Source organism: Nyctereutes procyonoides, unplaced genomic scaffold (genome assembly GCF_905146905.1).
Source record: "Nyctereutes procyonoides isolate TBG_1078 unplaced genomic scaffold, NYPRO_anot_genome, whole genome shotgun sequence".
Taxonomy (NCBI): Eukaryota; Metazoa; Chordata; class Mammalia; order Carnivora; family Canidae; genus Nyctereutes; species Nyctereutes procyonoides.
Window position 1 is genome coordinate 15,080,740 of NW_026575134.1, and position 22,828 is coordinate 15,103,567.

General features: G+C 35.5%; 1 protein-coding gene across 5 annotated transcripts in view; it reads right to left on the minus strand.

The window, feature by feature from the left end:
• KMT2E (lysine methyltransferase 2E (inactive)) overlaps positions 1–22,828 on the minus strand; it is a 94,780-nt gene that overhangs the window by 66,250 nt on the left and 5,702 nt on the right. Inside the window, exons 2-4 of one of the 5 annotated variants that reach the window (XM_055301170.1) lie at positions 5,765–5,837; positions 3,473–3,603; positions 2,326–2,510 (exon numbers count right to left, since the gene is read on the minus strand). In XM_055301170.1, the coding sequence (XP_055157145.1) occupies positions 2,326–2,396 (71 nt within the window). In that variant the 5' untranslated portion in view covers positions 2,397–2,510; positions 3,473–3,603; positions 5,765–5,837. Of the gene's footprint in view, positions 1–2,325; positions 2,511–3,472; positions 3,604–5,764; positions 5,838–22,012; positions 22,101–22,828 lie in introns of all 5 variants that reach the window. The other 4 variants (XM_055301171.1, XM_055301169.1, XM_055301167.1 and 1 more) reach the window with 4 other exon arrangements.

Here is a 22,828-nt window from a genome sequence, read left to right on the forward strand (position 1 = left end):
GTGGAATAGAAAAAAAAAATTTCCTAAAACAGAAAGATAGTCATTCTTTAATTACCCATGAACTGGTCATTTTCCCATAATAAAAATGGCCATATTTGTACCCAAAAAAGATTTGAATCCATAATATAAATCATACTTATTTTATAAGTACTCTAACAAAATATATTTAATCAAAAAAGAAAAAAAGCTAGCTATCCCTGACATTGTCCTCTTTCACTGTATTATTCATTCTCTTTTAACTGTGTAATAATGTTTTCCATTCTGTGAATTGCTTTTGAGTACAAATACTAGACATGCCAACAAAGCACACATGTATCTCAAACCACATACTAGACAAACTCCTATTCAATATAAAAATTTCAGAAATTGCATCTTGGGGCAGCCCAGGTGGCTCAGCAGTTTAGTGCCGCCTTCAGCCCAGGGCGTGATCCTGGTGATTCTGGAGACCTCGGATGGAGTCCTACGTCAGACTCCCTGCATGGAGCCTGCTTATCCCTCTGCCTGTGTCTCTGCCTCTCTCTCTCTCTGTGTCTCTCATGAATAAATAAATAAAATATTTTAAAAAGAAAGAAAGAAAGAAATTGCATCTTGTACTAATTGCTTAAAACACTAATTCTGGGGGCAGCCTGGGTGGCTCAGCGGTTTAGTGTCATCTTCAGCCCAGGGCGTGATTCTAGAGACCCGGGATCGAGTCCCACATCGGGCTCCCTGCATGGAACCTGCTTCTCCCTCTGCCTGTGTCTCTGCTTTTCTCTCTCTCTCTGTCTCTGTCTCTCATGAATAAATAGAACCTTAAAAAAAAAAAAACCCACTAATTTTTTGTTTAAAAAGAACTGTAGAAGGTGATTATATTTAGGAAGCAAAGAATCTTTACCAATACATGCCTGTAACTATTATGAGACATGGATTTGTATCTCCCAGATGCTTTACACTAAGAAAAACCAGTACTTGAGACTCATAACACTTTGTCTCCCAAGCACTACTTCCAAGATCTTTCCTCCTGATGGTATCCCTATTTGGGCAGAATAAGTGGCAAGCACCTGTTATATAGAGTGCCTTGTTAGGAATCTATCATTCTACAAAAAAAAAAAAAAAAAAAAACACAACCATATACAGCATGGAAAAAGCAATGGCTTTTAAAACCTGTATTACAAAAAAATTAAAATAAAAAAATAACTGTATTACAATAATCATAGTTAAATAAACTATAATATATTACTGAATTATTAAAGAGCATCTCTAGGTTTTTTTCCCAATGGTACACACAGAAGGGGTGAAACACTTCTAACCAGTTAAAATGCCAGCAAATGAAGAATAAATAGCATTTTTATCCTCTCCATATTTCAGTATAAGACCTTAAAATAAATAAATTTCCTTTTTCAAACGTATATTCTAAAAAGATCAGCTTTCTGGTCAATTAAAGTCCCATTAGACACAATATATCTATTTATTGAATCAGAGAACAAACATATACATCTTTCCATCCTATAGCTTACCACACTCCTGCTGGAATCCCTTGCAATTCCCAAGAACAATCAATCTTCATAGCCAATAACCTAATGTTAAGGTGGTTGGTCATTCAAAAACAAAATATAGTGAAATCTATCTGTATAACTGCCTAAACCAAATAATCTAGGGGCAAAGTAAGAACCTTTCATTGAATCCATCAGAAATGGCTCTCATAAAAGCACAAGTTATCAAAATAATCAGCCAGCAGAAAATAGTATCTTTCTCTTATTTAAAATGGCTTGAATTTTTTCAACTCAACTTAAAAAAAAAAAATTCCATGTTTAAATAAATCTTACAATATTTGTAAAAATTCAAATATAAAACAAATTACTTTTCTAATATAAACATGACAAATTTTACAATTAAAAAAAAAAAAAACAGTAATCTGTTATCTTGATTTTTTTTTTTTTTTTTTTTTTTTTTTTTTGGGTAGGCTCACACCCAGCATGGAGGAGCCCAATACAGGGCCTGAACCTACACTCCCAAAATCGAGACCCGAACTGAGATCAAGAGTTGGGTGTCAAACCAACTGAGCCACCCAGGCACCCCCATGATTCTTAAGGTTGAGAATTAGCAGATGGTAAAGACAAAAGAATTAGAAAAAGATATGGCATTTTGGCTCAAGAGGTGTTTTAAAAAATAACTCAGTTAAGCGAAGTTTTGCCTTTAACATTCTGATACTTTGTTTCAACAAGAATCTAAAATGAGAAAAACTATAACACAACCAAGAACCAAGCAGTTCTTGGTTGTGTTACAATAACTGGTATAAAATATTTTGCCTTTCCTAACCAAAATACTTTTAATTTAAATACTTACTCTGAGCCTGCAGCCATTTCCAAGTATGATGTTTCTGCTGTATCAACCCCCAAAGGGATCACTATGCTCATGACGTTCGCCTCTGGTAAATTCGATTACTATGGAGTCCTATGCATTGGTATCCAAAACACTGGGGCATGCCAGCCACAGTGCTCATTGCAAACATCTAAGTGCATCCACAAACCCTGTTTAAAAGAAAAGGGAACAAAATGTTAAAAATTATCTTCATATTCCTAACACAGTCACACTATAACAACAGTAAGTAAAATATATGAATGAAGCATTCTTCATTAAAGTATCCATATAAAATGAAATTTGCTCAGGGAATCTCTACTTCATTTAATTTTTTCTTGAATTAAGTTATGGGATTCTGATGAAAAGTTTCTGAATCAAAATCTCCCTTTGGGAATGGATTTAAAATACCAAAAGAAAGATTAACTAAGGTATATTACTTAGTGAAGAACCAACGAATATTACTCATTCTGAAAGATTAAATGGAATTTCGTACAGCACTAGTATCCAAAATAAATCTTCCAGAAAGTGATCAAAACTAACAAATATTGAGTACTTACTATGGACTGAGCATATTAGCTTTTATATGGATGCTCTATTATCCTTACAACTCTGATAGGAATCTTTTATCACTGAGGATCACAAAAGCAAGAAAGATTACAGAATTAACCACGGCAGCTCAGTTCAAAAATTAAAACCACGATTTGAACCAATTCCACTCTACTGATTATACACACATACATACACACACACACACACACACACACACACACACATATGGAAGGCTATTTTATTTATAATAAAATCTATTTTAAAGTGGTTGTCATTTTCCATACTATATAAAAATACATGTCTACTGAGGGAGTTCTCAATTTCTGCAGTTTGTATTAACTAATTAGCTAAACTAATACACTTGAACTGTTTTTTAAACAAATTTACCAAGTAACAAAATATACTCAAGCTTCAGTATCAATGCTTCTAATTCACTGTATAACACTTGCACATAATACTATTTGTGAACTATCTACTCAAAATCTTTTCAGTAATAATATGGTATAACTTAGGAACAAAACAGGGAGATAATCCTATAAACAAGAAAAGAGCAACAGTCAAAATTGTTACCGCCATGTTATACCTGAAATACTGAAGAGCAGGGTTTCTTCAAATAGCCATTCTTGTATTTATCTTTAATTTTTACAAATAACCTTGAGAATACCTAATTCAGGTTAATTCCTATTTCACATATTGCAGATTGTGAGCTCATACCTGACCAGAGCATACCAAAATAGAGAAATAAAGTGGTAAAAGTGGTTTGAATTCTTCAAGAAAACCAGCCTCTACTTTTAAATCATGTATAACTGGTGGAGACCTACTAAATTATACGGTATTATAATAAAAATATATGGCAACAGGCTTTTGCACCTAAAAATTAAAAACATAAGCATTGGCACCTTTTTCTATTCTTTGCCAGATGTGTGAACTAGGCAAGTTATTTAACCTAAGCCTCAGGTTCCTTATTTAAAAAGTGGGAATTTATCAAGTTTTCTGTGAAGAAACTGAAATAATAAATGTAAAGCATTTTTGTACACAGCATCGCACATATTTAGCAATCAGTATATAGCAGTCACATAAGAAAAGCCCTCTTCATTTAAAATTAATCTTCTGGGCAGCCTGCGTGGCTCAGCGGTTTAGCGCTGCCTTCAGCCCGGGGCGTGATCCTGGAGACCCGGGATAGAGTCCCATGTAGGGCTCCCTGCATGGAGCTTGCTTCTCCCTCTGCCTGTGTCTCTGCCTTTCTCTCTGTGTCTCTCATGAATAAATAAATAAATAAATAATATTTAAAAATAAAATTAATCTTCTATAATAGTTTTGGAAAATAATTAGTTATATGTTTTTACAGTTCCATCAAATTAAAATCATCATCTAAAAATAATTAAAGCAGAGTGAGCAAAAGGAAAAGCTACCCTACCTTCTTTCCTGCACCCGATATTAGAATTACTTCATAAAAGCCATCTTTATTAACCCACATAAAGCTATAAAATTGCTAATTGACAACATGCAAGCAATACAAAACTAAGTTTGTTCTTTTCAAATGTACATTATTGTGTATTTCTTTAAAATGCTGACGACATGGACCTAACAACAGATAACAGTTACAACTTAAAAAAAAAATTATCTTCTTTGTTGGGAGAATCTAATTGGTAGTTTTCTTCAGCTCAGTTTGCCTTTACATTAGACTCATAAGTTGTCTTCTATCTTAGGTGTATGTTGTTAAACATTTAGTAGTGCCTATTTTTTCTTTGTTTTGTTTTAACCAGAGGCAGAAACCAGAAAGCAGAAATTAAATCATTATGTATTCTTTTAGGTAACTGAGTATTTCCAACCTAAAAGAGTCTGCTTGAGTATGTATTTAACAGTGTGCTGCCTTTTTATATAAATATACAATCCTCAATAAACACCACATTTAAACTTTTAAAATAGCAGTGAAGAGCTTGCCATCAGCCTATTTCAGACAATGTCAGGTGTCTGTGTGATTACTGCCTGTCTCTCAAACCCTGCACAGTGCCTGCAGCATAACAGGCACTCTATAAGGGATTAGTGAATGAATTTGAGCATCTAAGATGAAACTGCAGCCCTAGTCTCATTAGCCAAATGAGTTGTCAACCTCTACAATTAAGTGCTGTAATAGCAACTACATGACACCTTCTCCACAAATGCATCGCTCTAAAAAACACAGAAGCTCATCCCCAGGATAGATACACATTATTGCATCCCCACAGACTGAATTTGATTCAACATGGAAGAAGATCTCAGTAATTTATTCACAAAAGGTCAGAAGAGGGATGCCTGGGTGGCTCAGCAGTTGGGCGCCTGCCTTCGGCTCAGGTCGTGAACCCAGGATCCAGGATTGAGTCTCAGATCAGGCTCCCTGCGAGGAGGCTGCTTCTCCCTCTGCCTATGTCTCTCCCTCTCTCTCTCTCAGTCTGTGTCTCTCATGAATAAATAAATTTAAAAAAAAAAAAAAAAAGGTCAGAAGGCAAGAGGTCCTATCTATTCAGACTATAAAACGGCAAATATTTCACCTTATTCATTAAAACCAAAAACTCTATAGCCAGAAAACTCATACTGTTCAAAAATGTAGTTAATACTTACTAAAACCATAAATTCATTAGGGTCAAATCATTGTGCCTTAAAAAAAAAAAAAAAAAAGGGAAAGCCAACGTAGTAATAAGCAGAAAAGGTATGAGCTTGTAATACAGGCAGAATTAGAGGAAAAAATAATTCAACACAATCCAAACCATTACCACAAAGCTTTCACATCTTACATGTGATTCGAGAAACTGGTTATCCAACTGGCAGGTAAATATATACAAAATACATTGAGAATAAATGGCAGCCATTAAAGAAATAATATAAAAGGAAATACCATGAGATGTCTGGTAAATCTGAGGTCCAAGAAAGAATAAATGTCTTCACAAAACCTGCTATCCAGAATAGACCTAGAAACCAAGTGAACATAGGAGTATTGAGCTGTTTTTAAATGTCATAAAATTATAGGTCGTTCTATCTAACATGGCACCTAAAACTAAAGGGACTCACATAAAGAGAGCAGCTAATTCTTAAAAAAAAAAATTATTCACCTCTTTATATAAATGAATGTAATCACAGTAAAGACAACAATTAAAGCTAAATACCAAATCAAACAGAAAAGAAACTCGGAAAATACAGTATTAAAAACAGATTTAGCAAAGCAAAGGCAAAAATACCAAGACAAAAACAAAACCCTAAAGTAGGAAAAATAAGATAAAAGCTAGGAAAAAGGGCAGCCCAGTTGGCTCCGCGGTTTAGCGCTGCCTTCAGTCCAGGGCTTGATCCTGGAGACCCAGGATCAAATCCCATGTTGGGCTCCCTGCATGGAGCCTGCTTCTCCCTCTGCCTGTGTTCTCTGCCTCTCTCTCTCTCTCTTTCTCTCTCTGTCTCTCGTGAATAAATAAATAAAATCTTTAAAAGAAAGTTTTCTTTAAAAAAAAAAAAAGGCTAGGAAAAGCAGGACGCCTGGGTGGCTTAGTGGTTAAGCATCTGCCTTTGGCTCAGGCTGTGATCCCAGAGTTCCAGAATCAAATCCGCATCGTGCTCCCTTTGGGGAGCCTGCTTCTCCCTCTGCCGATGTCTCTGCCTCTCTCTCTCTGTGTCTCCCATGAATAAAAACATAAAATCTTAAAATAAAAATAAAAAGCTAGGAAAAGCAATTGCCAAACAGTCTATCAGAAAAACTGGAAGGCTGAGGCTGCTTTTAAGACCTTGTCCAGAAAACAAAAACTACTCCTGAAAAGATAAATATTGTACACCCAAAAAGCAGAAGGAAGTGTGAGGAAATTTTTTTCTAAAATTACAAAAAAAAAGTTCTCAATCTAATATAATCTCTTTGAAGAGTCATTTATTATCTTTCTGCCCTTTATAAGTACCTTATACAGAGCTCTTAATACTAAAATTAAATCAATGTTTATGTTTTGGATAAGTATCACTGATAAGCTGGTGAATTTTTGGCTAAACTACTAATGGAAATGAAATAAAGAAACTTGAAAGAAATTGTGAGGGATCACATACCTAAGATTTCCTTATAAATTAGAAATTAAACTGCCCTAACTATGAATTTAAGATTTCTTTACTCCGTAGCAGTTGAGTAAGAAACAATTAAAAAAAAAATACAGACTGATCAAGATCTATTACCAAGTTATTACCTATGAAACTTTGGACAAGACATTTCACTACTCTGGGCTTCCACAATAAATGGAGGTAGGTTAGCTTGACGATCTTAACAGTTTAAACCTTATAATCAAAAGTATATTAACAGATTATTCTTGAAAAAACAGAATAAATATCAAATTGCAAAAAGCAACATAAAATAACTTTGACAACAGAATGAATTATTTCTCCAACTAGGTTAATATTAGTATCAGACAGTGCTCTATAAGCACTTACCTGATACTCAAATCCCCAGAGGTTAAAAGAGCAGTAACAAATACTGAGCGCTTAAAATACTTAATCCTCACAATGAATTTATGGTTTAAGTACATTTATTATCCCCATTTTATAGACAATGTAGAGATTAAACTTGTTTCAAGTTCCATAGCTAATAAATAGCAGAACCAAGACTGGAACCCTAGCAGTCTGATTCCAGAACCTACATATTAGTTTGCCTGAAATTAAAATTTGCTACATAATTGGTAAAATAAATGACCTAGAATTTACAGAAAGGAGGAAAAAAATTAACAATTGCCTCTCTCAAAAAGAAGAGAGATTAAACAAACACCTAAGTGTTTCACTCCAGGACATTTGGACTGTATTTATTCTAGCACACTGAAAGAACAATAATGAAACCCACCGTGCTCCTCCCTCAAACCTGATCTACTTAGTGAATTTACATCCATTCCACAACAATGTATTAAAACACCACATAAGTGGAGACCCACAGGCTCAAAGTCTAAACTTTGGATTTAAAATATTTTGGGGATGGTGCAAAGCACATAATCAGAAGATATTCAAATTCTCTTACTATTTTCTGGAACAAACATATGCTTCACTAGTATACTGAAGTGAAAGGAACCATATTCCAAATTTGAGATTACTAGTCTGCAGAAGTATGACTCAAATTCTCATACAAAACTACTTAAGCAAAGACCACCTATCTAACCAGTTAAATTTTAACTTGAATTGCCCTTTAATAACTACTCTGTTCCTAGAAACAAAGAATTTCACCAACCTACAATATTTTTATAGCAAATAAAATCTCTATTTAGGAAAATCATTGTTTATAGTCAGGGTTAATGTTGGTGGACCTACTTGAAAAATGAAAACCTACATATAAAATTCAACATTCAGGATATCTGGGCAGCTCAGTAGTTGAGAATCTGCCTTTGGCTCAGGTTGTGATCCTGTGGTCCTGGAATCGAGTCCCACATCAGGCTCCGGCATAGCCTACTTCTCCCTCTGCCTATGTCTCTGTCTCTCACTCATAAGTAAATAAAATAATAAAAATCTTTAAAAAGAATAAAATTCAATATTCAAAAAGTGTATTTTCCGGTTCTTAACAGTTTCAGTTTCACTGTATCATAGTACAATTCCAATCATTATTACTAAACTCAGTATCAAAGTAGCAATGCCTCAGCTTTCACAGCCTGCCACTTAATAATGGTTACTTTAAGCCCTAGCTCCTTATCTGTCAAGAGGAATAATCACAGAACGTATTTCCGAATTGTTTCAAAAACTGTGTGTGGCACTCAGTGTTAGCTATGCTGATCAGATAAAATTTCTGGGAATTAAATATTTAGTAAAAGTCCTTAAAAGATGAGCACTAGAGAGATGCCTGGGTAGCTCAGCGGTTGTCGTCTGCCTTTGGTTCAGGGCGTGACCCCAGAGTCCAGGGATGGGATCAAGTCCAGCATCGGGCTCTCTGCATGGAGCCTGCTTCTCCTCTCAATTCCTATGTCTCTGCTGCCTGTCTGTGTCTCTCATGAATAAATAAATAAAATCTTAAAAAAAAAAAAATGAGTACTAGAGGGCACCTGGATGGCTCAGCAGTTAAGAGTCTGCCTTTGGCTCAGGTCAAGATTCTGGGGTTCCGGAATTGAGCCCCACACTGGGCTCCCACAGGGAGCCTACTTCTCCCTCTGCCTATGTATCTGTCTCTCTCATGAGTAAATATATAAAATCTAAAAAAAATAAAATAAAATAAAAAAAGATTAGTACTAGAAAATAATTCTCAATTATTACACTTGTAAAAGTCATGTAAACTATTAAGAATTTCTGACCAGGGCGCCTGGCTGGCTCAGTCAGAAGAATGTGTGACACTCGATCTCAGGATCGTGGATTTGAGCCCCATGCTGGGTATAGAGATTACTAACAAAATAAACTTTTTTAAAAAGGGTATTAAAGTATCAAGAAGAATAACTTTTAAAGATAAAGAAACCGGGATCCCTGGGTGGCTCAGCGGTTTAGGGCCGCCTTCAGCCCAGAGCATGATCCTGGAGGCCCAGGATCGAGTCCCGCATCGGGCTCCCTGCATGGAGCCTGCTTCTCCCTCTGCCTGTGTCTCTGCCCCCTGCCCCACCCCCGTGTCTCTCATGAATAAATATTAAAAAAAAAAATAAAGATAAAGAGACCTTTGAAGACAAAGAGTGAGCCATAATGTAAACTATAAGCACTTTGGTTGATAATGATGTTTCAATGTTGGTTCATCGAATGTAACATATGACCATAATAATGAGGAACACTGATGATGAAGAAGGCTGTGCTTGTATGGGGAGGAGGCAGGTGGGAAATCTACACTTTCCTCTCAGTTCTGAAGTGAACCTAAACTTGTTCTAAAAGATGAAATCCATTAATTTAAAAAAATACATGTATAAACACTATATAGTAAACTATTTGTCTGGCATTATATAATGAGGTACCATTTTTTCTACCAGGGTTTTGGGAAAACTTCTAAACACCAGTTCAGCAACCAGCGAAAGTACTCATACATTCCTCCTTTCCCATCCCAAAGCATCTAAAAGTTAAAATAATTAATTTCAATACCATCAGGGTTTTTTTTTAAAAGATTTTATTTGAGAGAGAGCGAGAGAGCATGCACACAAGCAGGGGAGAGGCAGAAGCCGACTTCCCACTGAGCAGGGAGTCCGATGTAGGATCGATCCCACGACTATGAATGACCTGAGCCAAAGGCAGATGCTTAACCGACTGAGCCACTCAGGTGCCCCAATATTATCAGTTTTTTAATGCACCATGCTGTTACTTTTTAATAGTATTTGTCATCCCCCCAAAGTGTTTGAGATCACTAAACAACAGTGTAAAATCTAGTAAAACGTGGCTTTTTAAAATAGCAATTGAGGGGCAGCCTGGGTGGCTCAGCGGTTTAGCGCCACCTTTGGCCCAGGGCCTGATCCTAGAGACACGAGATCGAGTCCCGCTCGGGCTCCCTGCATGGAGCCTGCTTCTCTGTCTCTCTCTCTCTCTCATAAATAAAAATAAAATCTTAAAAAAAAATAAAATAGCAATTCAGTGATCAACAGAGTTGATAGGTTAGAGTCTCTGGGTACAGATGTACAATTTGTTTCCTATACACACAAAACTGGTCTTAGGATGAGTTTAGTCTTTACTCATACCTGAGAATAACAAAAGCTATTTCCTTCTAAAGCAGTTACCTATTGCCACTTTCTACTTGCCATATGGCCCATGACTACGTATCTTAGAATTTATTGCTCAATATACAAGTGCAGAAGAAAAAGATTCTTCAAACTTAATACCACATACTTCATGGGTTCTACAACTCTCTTCTGTTTAAAAAAAAAAAATGTTATCTATATTAGTAATTAAACTGTGCTCCCTACATCAGTAATTTTTAAACTGTGCTCCCAGTAGTCCTCATGGAGTTGGGGACCAAGACATTAGGAGAAAACAGGATCAGGGACATTAACAAAAGAAAATCAGAGACAACATGTTCTGCAGATTTAAAAGGAAAAGTCTGAAGCTGCATGTCCTATGTGGTAGATTCCAAATGGGAAAATGACATTAAATGGAACACTGCTTAGCAAAATAAAGGAACTATTGATACATGCAACAACTTGGATAAATATCAAGGAAATTATGTTGAGTGAAATAGAAGAGCCAATCCCCAAAAGATCATATACCATATAATTCCATTTACCTAAGAGTCTTGAATGACATATTATAGAAACAGAGAACATTAGTGTGGTTCTAAGAGAGCAACACTAGGGATTCTTGTGGATGGAACTGTTCTGTATCTTAACTGTGGTAGTGGATACAGGAATCTACCTAAGTGATAAAAATGCAGAGAACTAAACTTGGAGAAATCTGAAAAAAGGGAGCAGATTTTAGTATCAATATTCTGGTTGTGACATTGTACTACAGTTTTGCAAAACGTTACCATTGAGGGAAACTGGGTAAAGGAAAAACATTTTCTCTGTATTATTTCTTACAAATGCATGTAAATCTACATTAAAATTTAATTTTAAAAGATGACATTAAAATCGAGGCCTTCAAACCTTTGAGTAGGATAGAAAATTTCTTATGAATGAACTCTAACACTGAAATCTAAGCATGTATTTTGATTCCAGGATGAAAAATAGCCTGAATCCCCTATGCTTTTCCCAAAGATAGCTAATGTCACCTTGAAGTACTATGTTAAGGAGGCCACAGCCAAATACAATGGGAGAAGGCCTCAAGCAATCAGTAATGTCTGCTAACAGGTACGGTAGGCATGTGTACCTCATATTTGCTATGTCTGTGGTTAAAGAGGATGGCAGGGGAATGTTCCTGCCTGTACATCATCCCAGCTACCAGTTAGGTTCCATGAAAAGCCTAGAGCTTCCTGGAGAATAGTTCCAAAATCACTTGCTAGAGGAAAATACTTACTGACTCAACATGTGACATTAAAAACTTATTTCACTGGTAAACTCTACCTGACCAAAGCATAAAAGAAAAAAATAAGCTTCCAAAAAGTAGTGTTAGAGTCTACTGTCATTAAAAATCAAACAAAAACAACAAAAAAACTGCATTCATCTTTTAGTCAATCTATTAGACTGGTTCATTCTGGCTTTTTCAGCCTTTAAATAAGTATTCCACCAAGTAAGGGCATAATTTTTGACAGAAACAATTAACATTGGTAATAATTTTATTCTCTCATTGTTCATTCTAGTCTCACATAAAACAATATCCTCTCCAGGATTAACGGAGTATTCCTTCAACCACTATTTTCATCATTTCTTTCAGATTGGAGATCTTGTGTCTTATTTCCCTATCTAAAAACAATGTGTAACAAATCTAATGAACAGAATTTAAATAAATCTTTCAGATTCTACTGTCTATATTTTATTATCTCAGACCTGGGCTGAGTAATTTTCTAAGTGGTCTCTTTCCCTATTCTAACTTGACCTTTAAACCAGTGATCCTCAAACATAAATCCACAAACTGCTACTTTTCATATACCTGGGGCTGGGAGTTGAAAATGATGGATGGCTAGGCTTCACTCCCAGAGATTCTGATTTAGTAGGTCTAGGATGTGCCCTGGATGTCGTATTTCTAAAAAAAAGCATTTCCTCTAGCCTTTATTTTATAACAGTTGCTTAGACAGTGAACAGGTATACTTCAAAGTCCACTAGTACCCTAATTTTGCCCTCTTCAAAAAAGCACAGTAGCTTACAGCAATTACAGTTAAGTTCCTAATCCTGACATTAACAAGTTACCCTGTTCCATGCTAAATCCTCTGATTATGCCAGTCTTTTTGCTATTGTTGGCATATCTCTGCTCATTCCCCTTCAAATTTTCTTTTTTAAGATTTTATTTATTTTGGGGAGAAAGAGAAAGAGAAAGAGAGAGAGAGAGAGAACACGTAGGGGAAAGCAGCAGAGGGAGAGGAAGAGCAGGCTCTCCGCTGAGCAAGAAGAAGCCTGATACGGGGCTCCATCCCAGGACCCTGGGATCATGAGCTTAGGGAAAGGCAGACAACCAACTGAGCCACTCAGGTGCCCCTCCTTCAAATTTTCTAAAGTAATATTCCTTTACATATATCCATCCCACCCAACAAAAATCTTATTAAACCTTCAAGGATCATTAAAGTACTATGCTTTCTTGGAAGCCTTCTCAACTTCTCAATGTAAACTTTTTTCCTATATAACTAGCTTTGAGGTCTTTAAGCAGATCAACCTCCTGAGGGCAGTTCTCTCAACTATAAACAAAACTTTGGCCAGGTTACCTAAAAAACTACCCCAGCTATAAAGCCTGTTTCACATTAATTTCTTAACTTCCCAAAGAATGTATTATATATTTTTAAGCGACTAGCTTACATTTTGACCCATTATTTTGAATTAGCTATTAGATGCTTAGCTTCCCGGCAGCTCGGGTGGCTCAGCGGTGTAGCGCCACCTTCAGCCCAGGATGTGGACCTGGAGACCTGGGATCGAGTCCCATGTCAGGTTCCCTGCATGGAGCCTGCTTCTCCCTCTGCCTGTGTCTGTGCCTCTTTGTGTCTCTCATGAATAAATAAATAAAATATTTAAAAAAAATAGATGCTTAGCTTCCAAAACTGGATCTACTTTACCCTATACCAAGAACTGAGATATTTATGTTTTATCTATCAATGCCTAAAATGGTTTAGGTTTAGATACTACCTAAATTAGTCTTGATTAAATCACATTTTTCCTTAGCCTAACACATTCAATGCCCACCTCCCCTTTTAGATGAACAGAAATAAATCTTAAAATACCTGCCACAGAAGAACATCACTGATTTCCTTTTGGAACTTTTTTGGTTCTTTATAATTTTTTCTTTCACTTATCACATTTTATTTATTTAGTCATGAAAGGCAGAGAGAGACAGAGACTCAGACAGAGGGAGAAGCAGGCTCCATGCAGGGAGCCTGATGTGGGACGTGATCCTGGGACTGTGGGATCACGCAGGCACTCAACCGCTGAGCCACCTGGGCATCCCGTCTCTTACTACTTATAAAATGTGGTGTCTCTCAAGGCTCAATCCTCTCCATTATTAGTCTCCAACAACCTTGGATTTCACCATTCATTCCAGTTTGATTTCCAATTCCTAGCCATCTACAGGACATGTATTTACTCAAGTATCTCCCATCCCTGCAAAAATCAAATGTTCAAACTGAATCTCTTCCATATACTTTCCATTCCATTTGTTAGTACCCCACCCTCCCAGTTTTCTTTTTAATCCTTGTTTTCCAGTCCTCTATTACATTTGCTCACCTAGCCTTTTGTGCCTCCCCAGTGTTTCAGATTCCTTCTAAGTTTTCAAGCCCCGCCCCAACATCTTTGTCATCTGAATAATTTCCAATAATCATTAACACTTCCAGTTTGTCGCCATTCGTCCAAACAATGGACAAAATCTTGCATGTTTTTCAGCACTTCTTCGCCAGCTTATAGGGCAACTATTCTAGTAATCTCCTGATTCAGGGCTCTATCTCACAACCGTGAGATCATGACCAGAGCTAAAATCAAGAGTCTGATGCTTAACTAACTGAACCAGCCAGGTGCCCCTTGATCAGTCACTCTTTAACTATGTGATCCTGAGTCTCTCCAGGCCTCTTATGAAAAATGAGTAATATGGGCAGCTTGGCTGGCTCAGTGGTTTAGCACCACCTTCAGCCCAGGGCGTGATCGAGTCCCATGTTGGGCTCCTTGCATGGAGCCTGCTTCTCCCTCTGCCTGTCTCTCTGTGCCTCTCATGAATAAATAAAATCTTAAAAAAAAAATGAGTAAAATATATACCTTGCAGAGTTAGTTATCAACGTTAGTGCCTTCTCTTTTAGAATTAAAGGCATGAAGTTCCTATTATTCAATCCAATGATAATTTACTCAATCCCAGTCACAAAACTGTTGACCACTGAAGCCACTTAAATAGTGGAAAAACAAGCAGCTCTATTATTGTCAATATCTGAAAAGATCTTAAAATTTCACATTTAAAATACTATGAAAATCTTAAGTTCAAAAAAAGTAATTTCTAAGTATTCAACAAACCACAATATCAGCAAGAGACAAACAGAATGAGTAAGAAAAAATACTTGCTGTGTTTAAACCATTTATTTCTACATTTCCCCAATCCTTTTAATCCCAAGACTTACAGTAGTCAATGATCAACTTGTTCCTCTTCATTTATTAATATAAATAGAGAAACAAAAACAAAAACCTGGGAAGAAAAGGACCAGTGCATAACAACTAGAGAGCTGAAGCTTAGGGGAAAAAAAAATGTCCATGCATCTCACTCCCAAAAACGAATTATGCAATTAGTAGATCTAAGCCTCCATTAAGAAAATTACTCAGATATGCAGACTTTACTAACTTATTACATGTCTCGTTCAAGCTTTTAGAGTAGCCTGTCTTGAGCAGGCATATAATCACTGAGAAACTATACAATAAAGGAAAAAATTGAAATCACCTATGAAGTTGGTTAGATACAAGTGCTATTACTGACCAGTATTTTTGCTATGAGATAGGCTACATCTACTTTCACTTTCCAACTTAATTTTAAAGACCTGTCTTTCCAGAGAGAAAACATTATGTACATACATAAATAAAAAACAATCAACATGGGGACACCTGGGTGGCTCAGTGGTTGAGCATCTGCCTTCGGTCCAGGGCATGACCCTGGAGTCCCAGGATAGAGTACCACATCAGGGTCCCTGCATGGAGCCTGCTTCTCCCTCTGCCTGTGTCTCTGCCTCTCTCTGTGTCTCTCATGAATAAATAAAATCTTAAAAAAAAAAAAATCAACATGTACTAAGCTGACTGGCCACCCTTATAAAACTCATTGGTACATGAAAAAATTGCTGTATAAAGTTAGGGGCTAAACTAGAAATACTGTTCTCAAAATCCTTAATGAACCATTTACTTCAGGATATAAGAAGCATCAAATTTAAACTCCCTGTGACAGTTTAGGCTATACCAGCAGACTCCTTTTAAATCTCCTTTTAAATCATTCTGGATTAAATTTAAATGATAAATAAGATATTCTCAAAGTAATTACACAATAAAAGAACTTTTGTCCTTTGGCACAATACCAAGTCCATAAGATCTGCCAGTTTTTACTTGGAATTCAAAAATCAAAAAGCTACTATATTAGTGTATAATTAATAGGTTATTACTAACATATAGCAACCATGTTACAATATATCAAACAATTACAGGCTAAAATTTGAAAACCACACAAACTGATCCCAGGGTTATTAGCCAACACAATTATCAGTTACTTCCCTTAGGAAATATGTGCAAGATCAGCAAGCCAAAATTAGTAGCTACCATAATGCTTTCACACAGAGGGCGTTCAACATTTCACTAAATGAATTTAGTTTCACTAAATGAATCTAGTTTACAACATTAATTGTTAGAAGAATCCAAAGAAAAGTAGAATTCAAATCTCACAAGATAATAAAGTTTATTGGATCTTGATAGATCAATGCATGTATTTAATTCCACAAATATTTGAAATCTGTCATTCCATCTAGATAGAACCCTATAAAACCCAGTGGATAAATCACAGATTCTGAAATAGCATTTTAATTATTTTTATTTGGTGTATGTGTGTGCAGTGCATGTGTGCTGTCTAGCACTGGGCTTCATCGAGGGTAACTGGAATTGAGGAATGTATTAGTTTCCTAAGGATGCTGCAACACATGACCACCAAACAACAATTCTAGAGACCAAAGTCTGAAATCAAGATGTCAGCATGAAAGAGCATTTTAAGATTTCCAAGATACAAAAACAAAAACAAAACAAAACAAAACAAAAAACAACTACCAAATATAGGATTCATCTCTTTTTGGATTGAAAAAAAAAATCTGCACTTACATATATATATAAAAACAAAACTCAAAATTTGTGAGTTCATCAAAATCAGATAACATGGAGAATCACTTAAAAATTATATATATCTTATGGGCAGCTCAGGTGGCTCAGCGGTTTAGCGCCGCCTTCAGCCCAAGGTGTGATCCTGGAGACCTGGGATTGAGTCCCACATCCGGCTCCCTGCATGGAGCCTGCTTCTCCCTCTGCCTCAGTCTGTTCCTCCCCCCCCCCCCCACCTCTCTCTCTCCCTCAATGTCTCTCGTGAATAAATAAATAAAATCTTTTTAAAAAATATTTAAAAATTACATACATCAAACATTGTATTTTTAATTTAAAGTACCATTCAGCAATATTTTAGCATCAGGCCAAAATGTTCTCTTTGAACATGGCTCCCCTACTTGGAATTTTGGGTTCTCATTCTTGTATAAACCACATCTGTTGATGCATTGCCTACAGTTTTTGGTTTTAGATTATTTCAAAGCAAGAAATTACTTAAGATATCTGTGGAGCAATGTGAATGCAGACTTCCTTCTAGAGTTGTATTTGTATTATTTTCTCCCATTTTCTTTTAGTTACCTTACCCACACCTAACAACTTTCTTTAGCAATTAGTGTGTTTTTAACAAGTTTTCCAAAGTAGTTAATTTAGTTTTCATTTAATTAATTCTCTCTTCACCCTCATTTATCATTGGTTTATGCTATATTTAATAATATAAACACAAGTACAATGGGATTAGTGAATTTGGGAACAAACATGACTCTTATGAGCAATTAGTGGAAGCAGCAGAGTAGTTTACATCATTCAACATGCAATTGGTATAAATTTTTTTAAGATGTATTTATCATTTTAAAAGATTTTATTTATTTATTCAGGAGAAACACAGAGAGAGGCAGAGACATAGGAGGAGGGAAAAGCAGGCTCCCTGCGAGGAGCCTGATGCAGGACTCAATCCCAGGACCCCGGGATCACAACCTGAGCCAAAGGCAGACGCTCAACCAACTGAGCCACCCAGGCGCCCCAAGATTTGTTTTACAGAGAGAGAGCATGAGCAGGAGGGGGACAGGGAGAGGAAGAGAAACTCAAGTAGACTCCATGCTGAGTGGAGCCCAAGGCAGGGCTCCATCTCAGTACCCTGAGATCATGACTTGAACTGAAACCAAGAGTCAGACACCTAACCAACTATGCCACCCAGGCACCCCTGGCAGTAATATTTTTTAAATGAAGGTTAAAGAGTCTTCTACAGTATCTACATAAAATGCTTCAGGAAAAATACTATATATGAATATATAAATAAGCCATAAATAGTGATCACCGCAGCACATGAGAGACAATAGCAATGGAGTCAGAAACTCACTTTTTTCCAGAAACAGCTACAACACAAACAGCTGAAGAGCTTACTAAGAATTGTACTTGTATTAACTCACTGAATTCTCAAAACGACTCTATAAAATAGGCTCTATTATTATCTCAGTTTTGCAGATCAAGAAACTAAAGCACCAAAAGATAAGCAACTTGCCCAAGATCATGAGGCAATACAATCTGGTTTGATTATGATTCTAGTTTCTACTATTAAGCCTGTGCAATATTGCCTCTATTGTTTTGAGCTCTTTTAATAACTATATATCACCACTTTTATAATCTTAAGAATTGGGACGGGTAATAATCATGTACCAGTCTGTCATTCCCCAAAGCAGATTTTTTAGTAGCTCTCCCATAAAGTCCATTATCTTTTATCCTGGCATTCAAGGCTCACCACAACTTGATCACAATTTGTACTGCTAAATTCCAATCCAAGACTTTTATGTAAATAACATGTGGATTCTGGAAACCAATAGATTGTCCCAAATTTGGATGTACAAAAACACAAAACCTGCAGAGTTTGTCACATGACACTGCACAAAAACTAGTATTCCTTCATTCAGAGAATCTAAAAATAGTGGCCTGACTTCTCAAGAGGACAGTCATCATGGTTTCTTGGAAAAGTTTAAAGTATCAAGAATTATGACCTAAATTTTAATCCTCGATCAACCACTATTTAACTATATGACCTAGGGAAAATTATTTAATCTCCCTGGAATTTGGTCTATTTGTAAAATAAAAGGGAAGAGGTAGAACAGTGTAAAAATCAGCTGAGACTAGTAACTAAAATGCAAATTCAAGGCTCCACTAGATGTGATTAAGTAGGTCTAGAATGGGGCCCAAGAATGTTTGTTTTAGTAAGCACTCCATGTAAATAAATAATACATGTGGTCCCTGGGCCAAAATGAAAAATATTTAACTAAAACATCTCACAAGTCAATTCTAAATGTAGTTTCTTAACTTCAGTCAATAGGATGCTACTTTACATATCCAGGACACAGGCTGTGGCCTAAAAAGAAAGTACTTAAATTCATCATGGTATTTGTTTTTGCACCTCTCACTCTGTACTTTTTGAAGACAATAGAATATTTTTTAGTAGTGCTACAAACTGAACTTTCATTCTCTTAAGACAGAAATACAGTTGATTGAAATGTATTTTTTTTTAAGATTTTATTTATTCACAAGAGACACAGAGAGATACACACACAGGCAGAGACACACGCAGAGGGAGAAGCAGGCTCCATGCAGGGAGCCGGACGTGGGACTCAATCCCTCAATCCCGGGTCTCCAGGATCACACCCTGGGCCAAAGGCGGCGCTAAACCGCTGAGCCACCTGGGTTGCCCTGAAATGAATTTTAAATCACAATTAAGCACCTACAAGATGCTAAGATGCAGGTGTATCATCTTATTAATCCTATTTTGAAATATGACCTTAAATTTCACAGAAGGAAAGTTTAAGTTTTAGAGAATATAACCTCCACTCTGCAAGTAGTCACAAAGTCTCAGAATTTTCTTCTCCCAATTTTCTTTGAAAATTTCCAAAGAAATTAGTAATTTTCATTCCACATGTTACTGAGGGTTTAAATCAATAAAATATTCAAATTATCATCCAAATTCACTACCAACATTTTGCTTTCACTAAAAGGAAACATGCCAGATTGATAAAAGTATCATTATAATGTAACTAAAGTCTGAATTTTCCATTTCTTGTCCTCCTGAACTTTTCTACAAGTATTGTATTTGTTCCAAAAATCACAGACCACTTCGTTCTAAGAGTTAGAAATGTTTGATACTCTGCTGTATTAAATGAACCATCTGACCAACTCTTTTTAAAAGGGCAAACTTCTATTTATGCTTTAAAAAACTGATCTCAATAATTTCAGGAAAAAATAGTTTTCTTCAAAATAATTCTTTAAGGATTTTTTTAATGGAAAAGGGGAATAACATAATTAAAATACATATTTTCAGTCTTGTCTTAGAAATCAAAATGGTAGCATTAGCAGCAAATCATAAACCTAAACAAACTGTAACTCAAGACTCATTTAGCAATAATTCTAAAAATGAAATGAGGAATTGGAACTCCATAATTTAAAAAAATAATTATTATTTAATTATAATTTTAAAAAATAATAATTTAACAACCTATTTACTTTCTGTATTTTGAATTTCAAATTAGACCAGCATTCAGGAAGCTATTTTTAAAAAAAAAAATTTTTTTAAAAAAGGAAGCTATTTTAAATCCCCTTTGTGCAGAAAACTGACACTAATCTGATACTATCCAAATTATCTACACTTTCCTTCCTTACATTTTTTTTTTTTTTTTTTTTTAGCTGTTGTGATTACAGAAGCGATCCATATGTCTCACAGGAAAACCAGAAGAGAAAAGAAAATTCCCACAATTCCAATTACCCAGACACAAATCATTGCTAAAAAGTTTGGTGCATGTGCAGCCACATAGTAAAAATTTATTCAGGCAAGAATTATCAACAGACACTAACTCTAGGCAAGTCTGACAGGGAACAGAATATTTACACAATCTCAAAAATACCTTCCCACAAATTACTTAATGGCAAAAAGAGAAACAGTAACTATACAATGGAGAAGCTACTCCACATCTTAACCAAGTAATCAAAATGAACATACTGGTAAAAGGCAAACAAACATTAAGTGCCTCCAGATGATTAAAAACAAAACAAAACACATATTGCTTAATTAGTATTCCAGAAAAAAAGGCAAAATCTGAATCTAATCATGAAGAAACCTTAGATAAACCCAACAGAGGGGCACTGTTTAATGCTAGCATGCCAATGCCATGAAAGACAAAGAGATCTGAGCACTAAATGCAATCTCTGATCCTGAATTTGGCGATTGCACCAGAAAGTGCTAATAAGGGGCATAATTGGGACAGCTGATGAAAATGGAATATGAACAATAGACTAGATAAAAAGTATTACCTCACTGCTAAATTTCCTGAATTTAATCACTGTTTAGTTAAGAAAAGACACTTGATCTCAGGAAATGCATACTTAAGTAGAAGACGGCATCCTATATGCAATGTATTCTCAAATAGTTAACTTTTTACATGTACAGAGAAAATAATAAAGCAAATGTGACAATGTAAAAAATCAGGGGATCTGATTAAAGAGTTTAATGGAAGTGTTACACTGTTCATGTAACATTCTGTAAGTGAAACTATTTTAAAATAAAAAATTAAAAAAAACCTTAGTTATTTGGCAGTATTCCTCAACATATATGCATGTTTACATATAATATTTGTATTTTTAAAATTAAAAAGTGGAATCATCAGTTTGATAATAATTATTTAGTTTCAGAGGCCCTCTCAAGTACATCTGAACATCCCTGAAAAAAGGCAATTGTTTTACGATGAATTAAGTGTCCTTCTTTTGCTCTCTATCCAAGCAAACCACCCCCACACCATAAATACCCACTCTACCACCATCTCCTTAACCAGTCACAGCTAATTAAAGGGATCAAGATGGAGAACAGTGGCTTACTGACACTTTGCCAATTCCTGTGAGGTCTAACTGTACTTTCTTCAAAAAAGTTCTCCAAGATTTCCCTACAGTCTTATAACAAATATTTTACTTAAGCTAGTTGGAGCTGATTTCAGTACCTTGCATCCAAACAAACCCTGAAACAGCAGGCTTTTGAGAAGTAGAAATAAACAGTGCAAGGGAAACAGTAGCTACTTAAATTAATCTTTTGTCTGTGCTTGAAAAATATGGTTTTCCTGGGAGCTTAATGGTAAGATGTAATAAAGCTGTGTCAATTCAGCCAATTATGCAGCTTCATTTAAAGAGAAGCAGCAGAAAAGCAAATACTTGAAAAGGAGCAATCTTATTTTCTCAAGAAGAGCTACTATGTCCCAGATTAAGCTCAGAACCCCATCAATTTATAGCTAATGAAGCAGAGTCCCAACCTTTGAGTCAGTCACATCAAGGATCTTCCCATCTCTTGCCACGTTATTGAAGAGAAAATGGAATTTCAGATTCCTGAAACTTGTCTTTCTTTAAAACAACATACAAAAAAAAAAAAAAAAAAAAAACAAGAGGAATTTAAGAAATCTCTCTGTAAAAATGGAAAATAGAAACTATTATATTTCATTATTAGTCTGTCAAATAAGAAAAAATATTAGGAGAGTTATCTCTCTCATATAGTCTTCTGATATGTAAACTTTTGAAAAAAACAAAACTGTTTCCCTGATAATATCCTAATACTTAATTCTTTTCACCACATTCCTTACTCTCTGCTAAAAACAATTGACACTAGATTTTACCTTATTCTTAAACCAGTGAGAAAAATGGGAAAATATATTTAATCTTTAAACTTACTTAACTGAAATAAATTATAGTAAATTAAAATAAATTATAGTAAATTCAGTTCAAGTCTTTAAGTAAAAATTATGTTTTAAATATCTTTTGAAAACGAAAGTCAAGATAGATTTAAACATTAAATTTTTTTCTGGTCTCAGATAAAATGTTAGACAACATAATTCTGTGAACCTGAACTTTAAAATTATCTTATGAACACCACAAACCAAAACTATCTCAATCCTACTGTTCCATTACTTAACTTTATGCCACAGGCTCAGACCTTAAACGCTGCAACCACGTTAGCTATAACATAGATGTGATTACTCAATGTTCTTTCTCAATTATAAGCTTGAAGACCAAGATGTTTATTCCTTTGGATTAACTCTAAATTAAGCAAACATCTAAGAGTTGCTAGAAAATTA